This window comes from Bubalus kerabau, chromosome 9 (genome assembly GCF_029407905.1).
Source record: "Bubalus kerabau isolate K-KA32 ecotype Philippines breed swamp buffalo chromosome 9, PCC_UOA_SB_1v2, whole genome shotgun sequence".
Taxonomy (NCBI): domain Eukaryota; kingdom Metazoa; phylum Chordata; class Mammalia; order Artiodactyla; family Bovidae; genus Bubalus; species Bubalus kerabau.
In genome coordinates, this window is record NC_073632.1 from 95,774,626 (window position 1) to 95,789,467 (window position 14,842).

The following is a 14,842-nucleotide window of genomic DNA, read 5'->3' on the forward strand; positions in this document are numbered from 1 at the left end:
CTGGAATTCCATCACCTCCACTAGCTTTGTTCGTAGTGATGCTTTCTAAGGCCCACTGGACTTCACATTCCAGGATGTCTGGCTCTAGGTCAGTGATCACACCACTGGGATTATCTTGGTCGAGAAGACCTTTTTTGTACAGTTCTTCTGTATTCTTGCCATCTCTTCTTAATATCTTCTGCTTCTGTTAGGTCCATACCATTTCTGTCCTTTATCGAGCCAATCTTTGCATGAAATGTTCCTTTGGTATCTCTGATATTCTTGACGAGATCTCTAGTCTTTCCCATTCTGTTGTTTTCCTCTGTTTGTTTGCATTGATCACTGAAGAAGGTTTTCTTATCTCTTCTTGCTATTCTTTGGAACTCTGCATTCAGATGCTTATATCTTTCCTTTTCTCCTTTGCTTTTCGCTTCTCTTCTTTTCACAGCTATTTGTAAGGCCTCCCCAGACAGCCATTTTGCTTTTTTGAACTTCTTTTCCACGGGGATGGTCTTGATCCCTGTCTCCTGTACAATGTCACGAACCTCAGTCCATAGCTCATCAGGCACTCTATCTATCAGATCTAGGCCCTTAAATCTATTTCTCACTTCCACTGTATAATCATAAGGGATTTGATTTAGGTCATACCTGAATGGTCTAGTGGTTTTCCCTACTTTCTTCAGTTTCAGTCTGAATTTGGCAATAAGGAGTTCATGGTCTGAGCCACAGTCAGCTCCTGGTCTTGTTTTTGCTGACTGTATAGAGCTTCTCCATCTTTGGCTGCAAAGAATATAATCAATCTGATTTCGGTGTTGACCATCTGGTGATGTCCATGTGTAGAGTCTTCTCTTGTGTTGTTTGAAGAGGGTGTTTGTTATGACCAGTGCATTTTCTTGGCAAAACTCTATTAGTCTTTGCCCTGCTCATTCCATATTCCAAGGCCAAATTTGCCTGTTACTCCAGGTGTTTCTTGACTTCCTACTTTTGCATTCCAGTCCCCTATAATGAAAAGGACATCTTTTTTGGGTGTTAGTTCTAAAAGGTCTTGTAGGTTATAAATAACTCTATTTGATTTTAATAAAAAGCACTTATATTTAAAGACATTGGCTAAAGTAACTTTCAGGTTCAGTGAACTGGCAAATATTCAATATTAGGTTGATATCTGGTATTAATGTTTGTTTGTTTATCTAATTGATATAGATATATCGAGTCATCAAAATTATGTAACTCCTTATTTTACCTAGATTTAATACGTAAGACCTTACTAGATCTGTTATAAGAAAAATAACTTGATATTATGAAATCTGAAAGTAAATGTAAATGAGATAAAAACATTGGGATAAACTCTTTAAAATAATTATATTTTAGAAATGTCTACCTAAAATAATCTTTCTAGATATTTGATAACTGAGTTTGAGCAAGCTCCAGGAGTTGGTGATGGACAGGAAAGCCTGGCATGCTGCAGTCCAGGGGGTCGCAAAGAGTCGGACATGACTGAGCAACTGAAATGACTGACTGACTGAACGTCCTAGAACTGTGTTAATTTGTGATAAAAGCTTATTAAATAAAATATACTGAAACATCAATTACTAAATAAAAAAACTAAAGGTATTTAGAAATATCAAAAAATGTTGCCATCACATTGAGATGTTCTCTATAAGAGAACAAAAGTTTTAAATCTTATCACTGGTGTTTATGATAACCAGTCTATAAAATGCTAGTGTAAAAGACAGTTCATTGCTTAATTCTTAGCTTTTACTAAAAACTAAGGTTTTAAGTGTTGAGGATTCTAATTGAAACATGTCAGTAAAGCTATAAGGAATAATACAGTAACATTTCAGTATATAGTAAGAAGTAAAATAAATGTTTTCAGTTAAAAAAGATATGAGAAATGAGATTACATTTTATGGAGGAAAAAAATTAGCTGGTTGATCATATTTAGATGGAAAAATGAGAGACAGGATGAATACAGAAAGTGATGAGAGATTATGCAAAGGAAGCCTGAGGAAGAAAAAATTTTTATACATAATTAGGATGAACAATGCTTAAGTGCTAAGTGAAGTCGCTCAGTCGCGTCCTACTCTTTGCGACCCCGTGGACTGTAGCCTACCAGGCTTTTCCGTCAATGGGATTTTCTAGGCAAGAATATTGGAGTGGGTTGCCATTTCCTTCTCCAGGAGATCTTCCCAACCCAGGGACTGAACCCAGGTCTCCCGCACTGTAGGCAGATGCTTTACCATCTGAGCCTTGAAGCTAACTAAATGGATTCTGTTAAGTAAGCTAATGCAAGACTGGAATTTGATTTCTCTTTCTGTTAAAAGTGCTGCTGTTTGAAAACAAATTGCATGAGTTTCTGTGCCCTTAGGTGAGCCATATTTATTTTAACTGTTTTTGTGACTTTGGTGAAGTGAATAAGTACTGTTTCAGTGACCTTTGATCCTGTTGTGTTTTAAAACTTTTTTTTTAATATTTCTAACAAACTTCCCAAATAGTAAAATCTAACTAAAGCTCCTTTAGCCTCCAGCTGACTCAGGGATGCTTCAAAAAAGCATCTCTGAGACATCTCAGAGAGAATTAAGTTTATTTTTAATTCAAAAACATTGTTATTGAAGTTATTGAAGGTAAACTTTAGGTTGTAATGTATATATGCTGCTGCTGCTAAGTCGCTTCAGTCATGTCCAACTCTGTGTGACCCCACAGACGGCAGTCTACCAGGGTCCCCCGTCCCTGGGATTCTCCAGGCAAGAACACTGGAGTGGGCTGCCATTTCCTTCTCCAACGCATGAAAGTGAAAAGTGAAAGTGAAGTCGCTTCAGTCGTGTCCGACTCCTAGCGACCCCATGGACTGCAGCCTACCAGGCTCCTGCGTCCATGGGATTTTCCAGGCAAGAGTACTGGAGTCGGGTGCCATTGCCTTCTCCAATGTATAGATAAATGTCATTAATATAGATATTCCAAAATTTATCCCTAACATCTGATATGTCCTGATATAATGTTATCAGTCATAATTCTAGTTATTATCCTAAAAGGTTATATGTTACAGAAATATCCAAGTTTCCTGCTAATTACATTGTATGCAAAGTTTTAACTATACTATTTTAAATTTGTCCTTCATAGAGTATTATAATTTTATATTGCTTGTACAAAATAAAGATTTTCAAAAAGACTCATAAAAAGAACCCGTTTAAACAAATGTAAGTTTCTGAGAGCCTTTAGGTAATGCCACTAAATTGGGTAATAAATGACACACTCTAATAGAAAACCTGACTAATTTCTGCAGATCAATAGGAATTAAGTACATGAGACTAAATAGATAAATATAATTTATAACTTTTAGAAAAGTTTTAAGAAAACTTAAAAGTTTTTTAGAAAACATACTAACTTGAATCTATTTTCCAGTAAACCTTTTTCTCTGATACTGTCACAAATTGATATATTAAGCCTTTGTAAACAAAGATGAAACATTTAACTTTTTCTCTCTACCTGATACTGGCAAAATTTGGATTCTCCAGCTGGCTCTCCTATGGATTTGATGGTTTATTACAACTTGATTACAACTAGTGATACTAATCTTTGTTTTAATTTATTTTTCATTTCCAAATTGTTTATGCCTGTGTCTCTACTACACTATGACTCTGTCAATGTTTCTATTAATAGCTACATTACTTATATTCTGTTTTATAAGATTGTTGTCTCAGAGTGTATAACCAGACTTCCAACAAACGTAACCGTGACTTAAAACAATTAATCAAATATTTAGTTCTGTATGTGATCAATAATTATAATAGTGTGACTCTAGGTATGGGAAAAGAAAAGAAGGGAACTATCTCCTGGATCACAATAGGTTAAAAGACAGAGGACCCAGAAAATCTTTCATTGTCTATCAATGGGTCTAATCCAGAAACTAACACCCGGAGCGATATATCAACGAAAACCTTCACCTGACCTGGGATGAGCCTCCCAGCACCGTGGCACCAAAATTGGTCATGAAATGTCTCCCAAATATCGGTCGAATTTCTGACCAAGGGAAAGGACTGGAAAATGGAATATTTCCTGTTATGTCAGTAAACAAGGACGTCGCAGTCATCAGTGATTCCAGCCCTCCAGAGTACTCAGGAGGGAAAAGAACACCTGTGTGATATGGCAGGAATCAGGCTGCAGCCACTTGCTACTGGGAGCCCTGAGGAACTCAGAAGGTGAAAACACAGACAATTGGCCTCAGAGAGCCGAGATGCATATGAAAGGAATGAGTTCAGTAAGCCCAAACTCTTGCATCTTCCCATATATAGGAAAGCACTAAATTCCCTAACTTGAGATATCTGGTTTTCTTTAATTCACAAAAATACTTTTGATGTTCAGACTACCTGCCCTTTGTTGCAAACTTCTACATCACCCGAGTCCTCCCCGCTGCCTTCTTGGAAGAGTTCTATCAAGGCTACTTGAGATGCTACCTCCGGGATTTATGTCTTAAAAATTTCCACCAAATAAAACACAGCTCTCAACTTTTACGTTGTGACTATTTTTGAAGTCGACAATGGTCAATTGATTTTCAAGTCAAGGGCAAAGAAGAGTGTTTTCAGCAAAAGGTGCTGGGGCAACTGGAGAGTCACATGCAAAAGAATGAGGTTGACCTGCCCCCTTACACCATATACAAAATTAACTCAAATTGGATCATAGACATACATTGAAGAGCTAAAACTATGAAAGTCTTAGAAGAAAAGATGAGTGAATCTTTGCCTTTGCATTTGACAAAACTCTTCTTAAATACAATACTTGCCACAAATGACAACAGAAAAAAAAAAAGACTTTTTCAAATTTTTTTTTAAAAATTGCTTTTTTAAAGGATACCATGAAGAAAGTGAAAAAATGAGAGAAGATATTTGCAAGTCATGTGTCTGGTAGGGCTTCCAGGTGGCTCATTGGTAAAGAATCCTCCTGCCAACGCAGGAGACACAAGTTTGATCCCGGATCAGGAAGATTCCCTGGAGGAGGACACAGCAACTCACTCCAGTCTTCTTGCCTGGCAAACCCCATGGACAGGGGAGCCTAACGGTCTACAGTCCATAGGGTCGCAAAGAGTCAAACACAACTGAGCGAATGAACACAAGAACGAGCACACATATATCTGGTAAGTGACTGACATCTAGAATAGATAAAGAACTCACACTCCATAATGGGTGTGTTCTCTGGACAAGCTCCCAGGGAGGACCCATGGCAGATGATCTAAAAAGTGCTTATGAACCACAACGGATGAAATGACACTCGGTCACATCTTACATCATTCTAGTCTCAAAATAACTTTACCACGAAAAACTAACTTTTTTGTTTTTGTTATAAACAAGTGGACTAGAACATTTCACTTAAGTCATAAACAACTAGTACAACTTCATTTAACTAAAAAGCAAGTGGATTTGAAATCAGATCAAACCAATACACAACAGACATTCCCTGTGGGAGGGGTGCTGGGGAAGACTGTGTCCCTTGGACCCTGGAGGTTCAAGATGAACATGGAACCACTGTGGGGGAGGAGCAGAGAGGGACTGTTCCTAGAGGTGGGGTGGTGCCCTCCGCCCTCTAACTTGTCGCAGACTTGATCACAGACCACCTAGAATGGCTGTGGGAGTAATGAAACAGTCAGAAGAATAAACGGCCTGCTGCCATGTATTTTATTTAGCTCATCAATTTAGTTCAGTTCAGTCACTCAGTTGTGTCTGATTCTTTGTGACCCCATGAACCACAGCACGCCAGGCCTCCCTGTCCATCACCAATTCCTGGAGTCCACCCAAGCCACGTCCATTGAGTCGGTGATGCCATCCAGCCATCTCATCCTCCATCGTCCCCTTCTCCTTCTGCCCTCAATCTTTCCCAGCATCAGGGTCTTTTCAAATGAGTCAGCTCTTTGCATCAGGTGGCCAAAGGATTGGAGTTTCAGCTTCAACATCAGTCCTACCAATGAATACTCAGGAGATAGCTAGGATGGACTGGTTGGATCTCCTTGCAGTCCAAGGGACTCTCAAGAGTATTCTTCAACACCACAGTTCAAAAGCGTCAATTCTTCAGTGCTCAGCTTTCTTCACAGTCCAACTCTCACATCCATACATGACCACTGGAAAAACCATAGCCTTGACTAGATGAACCTCTGTTGACAAAGTAATGTCTCTGCTTTTTAATATGCTGTCTAGGTTGGTCATAACTTTCCTTCCAAGAAGTAAGCATCTTTGAATTTCATGGCTGCAATCACCATCTGCAGTGATTCTGAAGCCCAGAAAAATAAAGTCAGCCATTGTTTCCCCATCTATTTGCCATGAAGTGATGGGACTGGATGCCATGATCTTAGTTTTCTGAATGTTGAGCCAACTTTTTCCCTCTCCTCTTTCACTTTCATCAAGAGGCTGTTTAGTTCTTCTTCACTTTCTGCCATAAGGGTAGGTGTCATCTGCGTATCTGAGTTTATTGCTATTTCTCCTGGCAATCTTGATTCCAGCTTGTGTTTCTTCTGGCCCAGCGTTTCTCATGATGTACTCTGCATATAAGTTAAATAAGCAGGGTGACAATATACAGCCTTGACGTACTCCTTTTCCCATTTGGAACCAGTCTGTTGTTCCATGTCCAGTTCTAACTGAGCTGCCCTTATAAGGAATGCCATCCATGAAGCTGGTCAGGTGGCCAGGGAAACTTACAGGATAGGATGGTAGAGAAGAGAGGGGCTGAGCCTGAGCGCCAGGAAACTGGCCGGGCAGGACCGAGAGGTCGCCCGTGGCTCCTTGGCCGGGCCTCGTCCCAGGTCCTGGGTCCCCGAAGTCACCGCGGCGGCGCCCAGACTGACAACTGGAAAGAGCCTCGTCTTCACCCCCGCAACCCTGGGCACTTCCTTACAGAGACTCACTCACCGGCCGGGGGGGCCTCCCGGGGCGCCGTCCCCGGAGCGCAGCACCTCGGCCCGGGGCCCCTCTTCCGCGCCCGCCCGGGGTCCCCGCTCCAGCGACGCCTTTCCGAACGCCGCCGGCCGAGCTTCCCCCGAGCCGGGGCCACGAAGCGTCGGGCCGAGATTCGAAAGAGCGATTCAAACTGAAAACCCCGAGGAGAGTTTCGGAATTTCTCTTGTGGTTGCGAACTCGACAGTGTCAAATGCGCGAAAGCGACCTTGGCTGGACCGGGCAGGCGAGGACCGCACCCCGTCGATCGTAGGTGCCTGATGCGGAGAAGGAGTGGGCGGTGAGTACGAACCCAGGACGGGCCCCGGCAAATGTTCTGTCTTCTCTCGCCACCCCGAAGCCACCAGCCCGGAGACCGCGGGGCTGAGCCACCTGCGCGGCTGATGTCGTGCTGGAGACGGGCAGCGCAGGGGAGGGGGCTGGGAAAGGCGGGAGGGGGCCGCTGCTGCTTGACTCAGGGAAATCCGTCAATGTTTTGCGGTAAGCTCGCTCCTCCAGGGCCCTAGGAGGACTTTGCCACTTGCCGGTGAGCAAACGATAATAAATTCCCGGCTGTCCTGGAGCTCGGCTCCAACAGGACTATTGGATTCTGTTGTACACTCTCCTCCGATATGACAGACCTGGTGGGGTCGGCCGCTGCTAGTTTGATTAACAGAAGGGAATGACAACCCACTTCAGTATTCTTGCCTGGAGAATCCCATGCACAGAGTAGCGTGGCGGGCTACAGTCCATGGGGTCGCAAAGAGTCGGACACGACTGAGTGACTAACATGTAGTGAATCGTAATCATTACAGAGAAAGTTTGAGAGGTTAGGATGGAAAGTGAATGTAGGAGAAAAGAAGGGATAACTGAGCAGGAGATGGCAGCGGCGGTGGGGTGGGGGTGAGGGAGGAAGTGAGGTCAAAGAAAGATTAGAGCAGGAAGTGGTTCAAGGAATGAGCAGAAGAGCCAACAAAACGTGGGCTTTTCTTGCTCACACCAGAAAAGGGCTTTTTTTGGAGGGAGGATAGTTATTCAAAGTGAATTTGGCTTTGTGATGTCATGACTATTTTTTTTTTTAATGAGTAATTACATTTGAAACTTAAGAAATACTTCCTGGGTATAAGTGTTATTTTTCTTGTTTTTCAACAGGGCTTCCTCAGTCTAGGACTGAAGACTTTGGGCGGTGCCAGTAGACAGAGGTATAGACGCACCCCAGGCTACCTTTTGCCGGTCACTCTCCTAAAACTGCAGGGAGGAATGTCACTGGCTCACACCGCAGGCCATCTTTTGCTGATACTGCTGCTGATAGAAGCCAGGAAGACTCTGGGCGGTGAGTGTCCTGGATCTGGGGCTCTGGTGGGGGAGGGGGACATGAGAAAATGGGGAGGGAAGGGGCTCCACCCTGGTGGGCCCCTGTCCACCTGCTCTTAGGATGGTAAGGGTGTGGTTTAGTTGGACTGGCTGCCCAGGAGGTGACACCCTGCCTTCCAGGACCCCACCCAAGGCATGGTGGCTGGGCCTGTGCTCCTGTAGCAGCTTTCCCTCTTCTGGCAAGTCCCACCTCCTACTCCAGTAAAACTTTCCTGATGACTAGGGACCCATCGTGAATGTTACATGTGTCCTATGGCATCCTTCTCCCCATTCTGTTGAAAGTCTTGTCTGTTCAGATAGATTTTAAGTCTCTAGAAACCAGACACTGTCTTCTGTTTTTGCTGCCTCACAAGCTGGCATGTGCATACTTAGTCACTTAGGTGTGTCCAACTCTTTGCCGCCCTACGGACTCTGTAGCCCCTCTGTCCATTCTCCAGGCAAGAATACTGGAGTGGATTGCCATTTCCTTCTCCAGGGATCGAACCTGGGTCTCCTGCATTGCAGGCAGATTCTTTACTGCCTGAGCCACCATATATCAGATAAATTTTCCTGCTAATAGCATATGGACGGAAAAGATCCACGATGGCATCAAAGTGTTTAACTAAAGCTCAGACAGTTAAAGGTGGGGGCAGGACTGAGGATGCAGCAGAGGAGGGGGTCTGGGATAGAGACCCCTCCTTCTGCAACCAGGCCCTGGAGGAGGAAACTCCCAGCCATACCTGTGGTTTTCTCTCACAGATGCCCACTCCCTGTGCCTTGACCTCACTGTCAAATCTTAGTCCAGACCTGGCCAGCCCTGGTGTCAAGTCCAGGGCTCCGTGGACACAAAGCCTTTCCTCCAATATGACAGTGACAGCAACAAGGTCAAACCTTTGGGTTTCCTGGGAAAGGAGGTAAACGACACGGAAGCGTGGACTGAAATAAGCCAAACGCTGGTAGAAGCAGGAAAAGAGCTCAGGATGGTCCTGCCTGTCATCAAACTGGACAAAAATGAGATGAGGGGTAAGTATGGGATGGGGGTGGGGAGCTGGAGACAGCAAGAGAAAGAGTGCGTGCAGGGAGGGGTTTCCTGTGAAAGGACTGAACAGGATCCAGCCTTAGAGACCCGGTGGACCTGATGGGTAAAATGGGGCAGGTCATGGTCAGAAGATCACGAGCCCCTAGATGTGCAGACACACTTGAGTGACTGGGGAGGATGGACTGTGGAGAGTCCAGAAAGATTCATTGTGTGTGGGGGGTGCAGGTCCTCCCACCCTGCAGGTCAAGCTGTGTTGTCAACGTGAAGCCGAGCAATGCTCTGGTGCATCCTTGCACTTCAGTCTCAGTGGACGGACAGCCCTTCTCCTTGACACCATGAGCATAACCTGGACAGTCATCGATCCTGGAGCCACAGGCATCAAGGAAGAGTGGGAGAACAACCAGGAACTGGCAGAGTATTTCAGGACCATTTCAACAGGAGACTGTAGTTATTGGCTTAGGGAATTCCTGAAACACTGGGAGAAGATGCTGCTCCCAGAGCCCACAGGTAACTGAGTGGGATGTGGGGGAGGTGGCAGCTCTCTTTAAAGGTCTAGTGCCTTCATGTGTGGATATGAGCACATATGTTTGTGTAATTGAAAATATGATGGATGGATGGAGTGACTGATCTCTTGGTGGACTTCCTGTCTGGAGAGTCAGTGATGGGCATAGCACAGAACTGGCCAGCATCCTCCTTTCCCAGCCCACCTCCCTCAGCACAAGAGCCCCCTTCCTCATTAACCAAGACCCCAGGCACTGCTCGATGGTCCCCAAATCTATATATGCATTATGTTTCCAGGCCTTCTCTCCCTCTTGTCGTACTGATCCTTTAACCAGCTCCAATGTCACTTAATGAAGCCCTTATCCCTTCCCAGACAGAATTAAGTGCCCTCAATTGTGTCCTCCTCAAAAAAGACTCCTCACAGTAAACACGTCCACCTGAAAGATAATCAGATGGACATTTGCTGTCTCAGTAACTCAGACAGTAAAGAATCTGCCTGCAAGGCAGGAGACCTGGGTTTGATCCCTGGGTTGGGAAGATCCCCTGGAGTAGGAAATGGCAACCCACTCCAGTATTCTTGCCTGGAGAATCCCATCGACAGAGGAGCCTGGTTGGCTATAGTCCATGAGCTTGCAAAAGAGTTGGACATGACTGAGCGACTAACACAACTCAGGAGAAATATTAGCTCCACGAAGACAGAGCACAAGCCCATTAATCTTTCCATACCTGGACCTGAAGAGTGGCTTCACATGAGTCAGTAACTATATGGGGAACATGTGCTAAGGACAGCAGGTACTGAGGAAGGTGTATTCTTAGATTTGACAAGGTTTTTGCTTTTTCGTTTTAGAATCACTAATAATGGCCGCAGATATCAGCCAGTCTGCATCCATCCGATTGGTCTCTTCCATTATCCTATTGATCATCACCCAGTTAGTTCTAATTGCTTCATCGTCATGAATATTATGAAGAAATCAGGGACCACAGCAGGTGAGAAGCCAGCCAGCCTCTGGCTCCTAGGCAGGTTTGTTCTGGTCAGGACTTGGGAGAGGTGAGCCACGGGTTTCACCAAACCCCTGTCCACTGGACCCATCTTTATCAAGATGATGTTCTGTCTTTGTCTTGGGCCCCCACACTTCCCTGTAGGGTTGGGAACCACTCTGTTGCTGGGGTAGAAGAGGCTGGTGTGGGCAGCAGGACAGTGCAGTGGGAGTGGGGATGAAGACAGGTGTCTTCTCCTTTGGGGGCCCCGGGTACAAGATGTAGATGTGGTGGGGTGGGGTGTTGTCCTGAGATCTTACTCAGGCTTTCCCAGCCCTTTGATGAAAAAAACCTTTTGTTCTCTGATGATAGCATTATCTAGCTCAACATTTTCCCCAAGGTTCTAACAGCTATTCCATCATCTGGATGTTTCTCCCTGGACTATGAGAAGGTACAATGTTAAACCAACTCTGGGTGGCAAAAACTGACCCTTGATGACAGTCTGGCTGTTGATCTAATATACTACCTTCTACTCAGAGTGGGGTTTAACAAGAAGCTAAAGAAGATTATGCTTAAGAATTCCTTCACTTTCCACGACTGTTGATGGGCCCTTAAGATGTATTGACTTGGTCATTTTGAGGATTTGCAAATGTCAAATATTTGCTCACAATCAGTCAAGACTTCAATTCTATTCTTTCCATCAGACTTGCCTTCATGTGGGGTGGAATTGGGGTGGGGGGCGGGGGTTGGCATTTTTTAAGTTCTGTTAAGAAGATAATGCATTAGGGATATACTATGTGATTTAATCGGAGACGGCAATGGCACCCCACTCCAGTACTGTTGCCTGGACAATCCATGGATGGAGGAGCCTGGTAGGCTGCAGTCCATGGGGTTGCTGAGAGTCGGACACAACTGAGCAACTTCACTTTCACTTTTCTCTTTCATGCATTGGAGAAGGAAATGGCAACCCACTCCAGTGTTCTTGCCTGGAGAATCCCAGGGAAGGCGGAGCCTGGTAGGCCGCCATCTATGGGGTCGCACAGAGTTGGACACGACTGAAGCGACTCGGCGGCAGCAGCGTTCTTTAAAGGGCTTCCCTGGTGGCTCAGGTGGTAAAGCATCTGCCTGCAATGCAGGAGACCCGGGATCTCCTTTAGCGTTCTTTAAAGTGTAATTGAGTGTAGGTTTTGTGTGGGTTTTGTGATTTGTAGACTTGTGCGAGAGGAAAGAATCTGCTGGGGGCCCCTGTCTGGACAGATTGCTCAGAAACTGTAGGTATGCTTGATTCTCAAAGACAATTCCAGAACTTCCTTCTGGCCCAGGCTTACCATTGACCATCTATCGGGAAAATCAAGGGGAGGATAGAGAGAGCCAACTGGAAAAGTGTCTTGAAGCTACACGATTTTTATTGAATGTTCATTATTCAAGGGGACTGGGCAGAGGTTGATGGAATATTTCCTCGACCTCTTAATGTACTTCTTGGCCACTGGGTCCTCCATCACTGGACGTCAAGTATTCTCAGCTGGGGTGATGCTCTGCTTCCACTGGTTGGTTGTATAATCACACGAACTGCCTTTTGTTATTCCATTTCTTTGGTATGAATCAGTTCAGTCACTCAGTTATGTCCTACTCTTTGTGACCCCATGGACTGCAGCACGCCAGGCTTCCCTGTCCATCACCAACTTCCAGAGCTTACTCAAACTCATGTCCATCACGTCGGTGATGCCATTCAATCATCTCATCCATTGTCGTCCCTTTCTCCTCCCGCCTTCAATCTTTCCCAACATTAGGGTCTTTTCAAATGAGTCAGCTCTTCACATCAGGTGGCCAAAGTATTGGAATTTCAGCTTCAACATCAGTCCTTCCAATGAATATTCAGGACTGATTTCCTTTAGGATGGACTGATTGGATCTCCCTGCAGTCCAAGGGACTCTCAAGAGTCTTCTCCAACACCACAGTTCAAAAGCATCAATTCTTCAGTGCTCAGCTTTCTTTATACTTCAACTCTCACATCCATATATGACTACTGGAAAAAATAGAGCTTTAACTAGACAGATCATTATTGGCAAAGTAATGTCTCTGCTTTTTAATACGCTGTCTAGGTATGCTGACTTATAATATGCTGTCTTGGTACAATTAGATACCTCAAATTTCTTTCCATGAAACAACCATTCCCATTTTTTAAGCACCAGTGAAAAATAAGACTGGTACTTTCTTCTCTGAGAAGCTTCACACTGTTTGGTTCAGAGATGGGGTCTGGGGAGGTCGAGGAGGGTAGGAAAGATTCAAGACACCATTGCCCACGTTGGTAGCTTCTCTTCTGCCCAACTATAGGAGAAACAGTGTTACAGGGACTAGAACGTGCCCATGCTACAAGCAGAGCTGGGGTTTTGCCTGCTGACTTTAAAGCGTATGTTCTTTTTCTCTCCTGTTGTAGAATGCTGGACTGGTGACTGTCACCACCACGCCTCTCAACTGTGGCCCCCGTCTGAGAGTGCTTCTGAACCGCCCCACCAATGAAAAGCTCCTGATGCTGCTCCCTGTGGGGTACCCCAGCAAAGATGCCATGGTGCCCAACCTCGCACGGAAAACTCTGGATCAGATCATGGTGACTGTGTAGGAAGGACACAGGCAGGCAGATGCTGGAAGGTGATGCCCTGCTCCCCTCTCCGGTTCCTCTTTCCCTGGGTGTCCCATCTCCCTGGCACTCCACTCTGCAGGGGTGGCCACTCTGTATGTCAAGAAACCTTTCCACTTTCTCCAGCACTTTGAGTCTGAGAAGGCGTGGTTCCATTAGTGAGATTAGCTGAACATACAGAATAAGGGATGAACAGGTATGTTCCTTTCCATTTCTTATCCACTTTGGAAATGCATTAAATATTTATTAAGAATATGCCCTGTAAGCCAGAAAGAAAAACACCAATACAGTATACTAATGCATATATATGGAATTTAGAAAGATGGTAACAATAACCCTGTGTACAAGACAGCAAAAGAGACACTGATGTATAGAACAGTCTTATGGACTCTGTGGGAGAGGGAGAGGGTGGGAAGATTTGGGAGAATGGCATTGAAACATGTAAAATATCATGTATGAAACGAGTTGCCAGTCCAGGTTCGATGCACGATACTGGATGCTTGGGGCTGGTGCACTGGGACGACCCAGAGGGTTGGTATGGGGAGGGAGGAGGGAGGAGGGTTCAGGATGGGGATCACATGTATACCTGTGGTGGATTCATTTTGATATTTGGCAAAACTAATACAATTATGTAAAGTTTAAAAATAAAATTAAATTAAAAAAAAAAGAATATGCCCTGGTTTTTATGTTTTTCTAAATTGTTCCAGAAAAATCATGGGGGATTTTTTTTTAACTCTTTAAAAATTCATAGAGGAAAGAGTTATCAGAAAATTTAGTGTAATCCCAAGAATTCAGCTCTGTGATGATTTCTGAATTTAAATTTAGACTGATCAAATGGCTTTCCACCCCACGCTTTCTGGTGGCTTTTAAGCAAGGATTATTTTTAAGAGGAACTCTTGCTGAGCTTCATGGATACTCTGCTAGTTTTCAGTAAGTAACCTTCAATATATTTAAAACATCACAAGCACAGAACAGAATAGTGTGTGCTTGTGCAGGTGAGTTGAAGAGGCCACCATCTGGGCATATAAATGGTTAGTCGCACTGTCCAGCCCAGTGTGTGTTGGAGCTGGCTCGCACCAGCTCGTGGAAGCTGATGGTTAAATACTCATGAATTTTTCATGCCAGTTATTAAACCATTTGCAGCTTGTAATTGCCGACAGTGGGAGTACACCACGGCAATTGGCAGACACGCAAATCAGGACTTGCTTTCTTTTTCTTAAAGAGCGCTGTTTTGAACCTAGGTACAAAACAGAAATGGACCTATAGAGATCAGACTTGTGGCTGCCAAGGCGAGATGGGGAGGGAGAGGGATGGACTGGGAGTTTGGGGTTGGTAGATGCAAACTATTACATTTAGAATGAATACCAACACAAACTCCTACTGTACAGCGTGAGGAACTATATCCAGTCTCCTGGGATAAACCATAATGGAAACGAATAT

General features: G+C 44.5%; 1 protein-coding gene across 1 annotated transcript; it reads left to right on the forward strand.

The window, feature by feature from the left end:
• The first annotated feature begins 4,210 nt into the window (after positions 1–4,210).
• LOC129659931 (retinoic acid early transcript 1E-like) lies at positions 4,211–13,993 on the forward strand. The gene is made up of 6 exons (XM_055591446.1): positions 4,211–4,234; positions 6,720–7,163; positions 9,047–9,269; positions 9,511–9,792; positions 10,634–10,773; positions 13,202–13,993. The coding sequence occupies exons 1-5, from the start codon at positions 4,211–4,213 to the stop codon at positions 10,741–10,743; spliced, it is 1,083 nt and encodes a 360-aa protein (XP_055447421.1). The 3' UTR covers positions 10,744–10,773; positions 13,202–13,993.
• The last annotated feature ends 849 nt before the right edge of the window (positions 13,994–14,842 follow it).

Excerpts from the sequence above, each read along its gene's own strand:
- LOC129659931 (XM_055591446.1), top strand. The coding sequence starts at position 4,211 with ATGCATATGAAAGGAATGAGTTCA. Across the intron at positions 7,164-9,046 it reads AGGACCGCACCCCGTCGATC|TCCAGACCTGGCCAGCCCTG; the intron begins GTAGGTGCCTGA and ends GTCAAATCTTAG. Across the intron at positions 9,270-9,510 it reads GGACAAAAATGAGATGAGGG|GTCCTCCCACCCTGCAGGTC; the intron begins GTAAGTATGGGA and ends TGGGGGGTGCAG.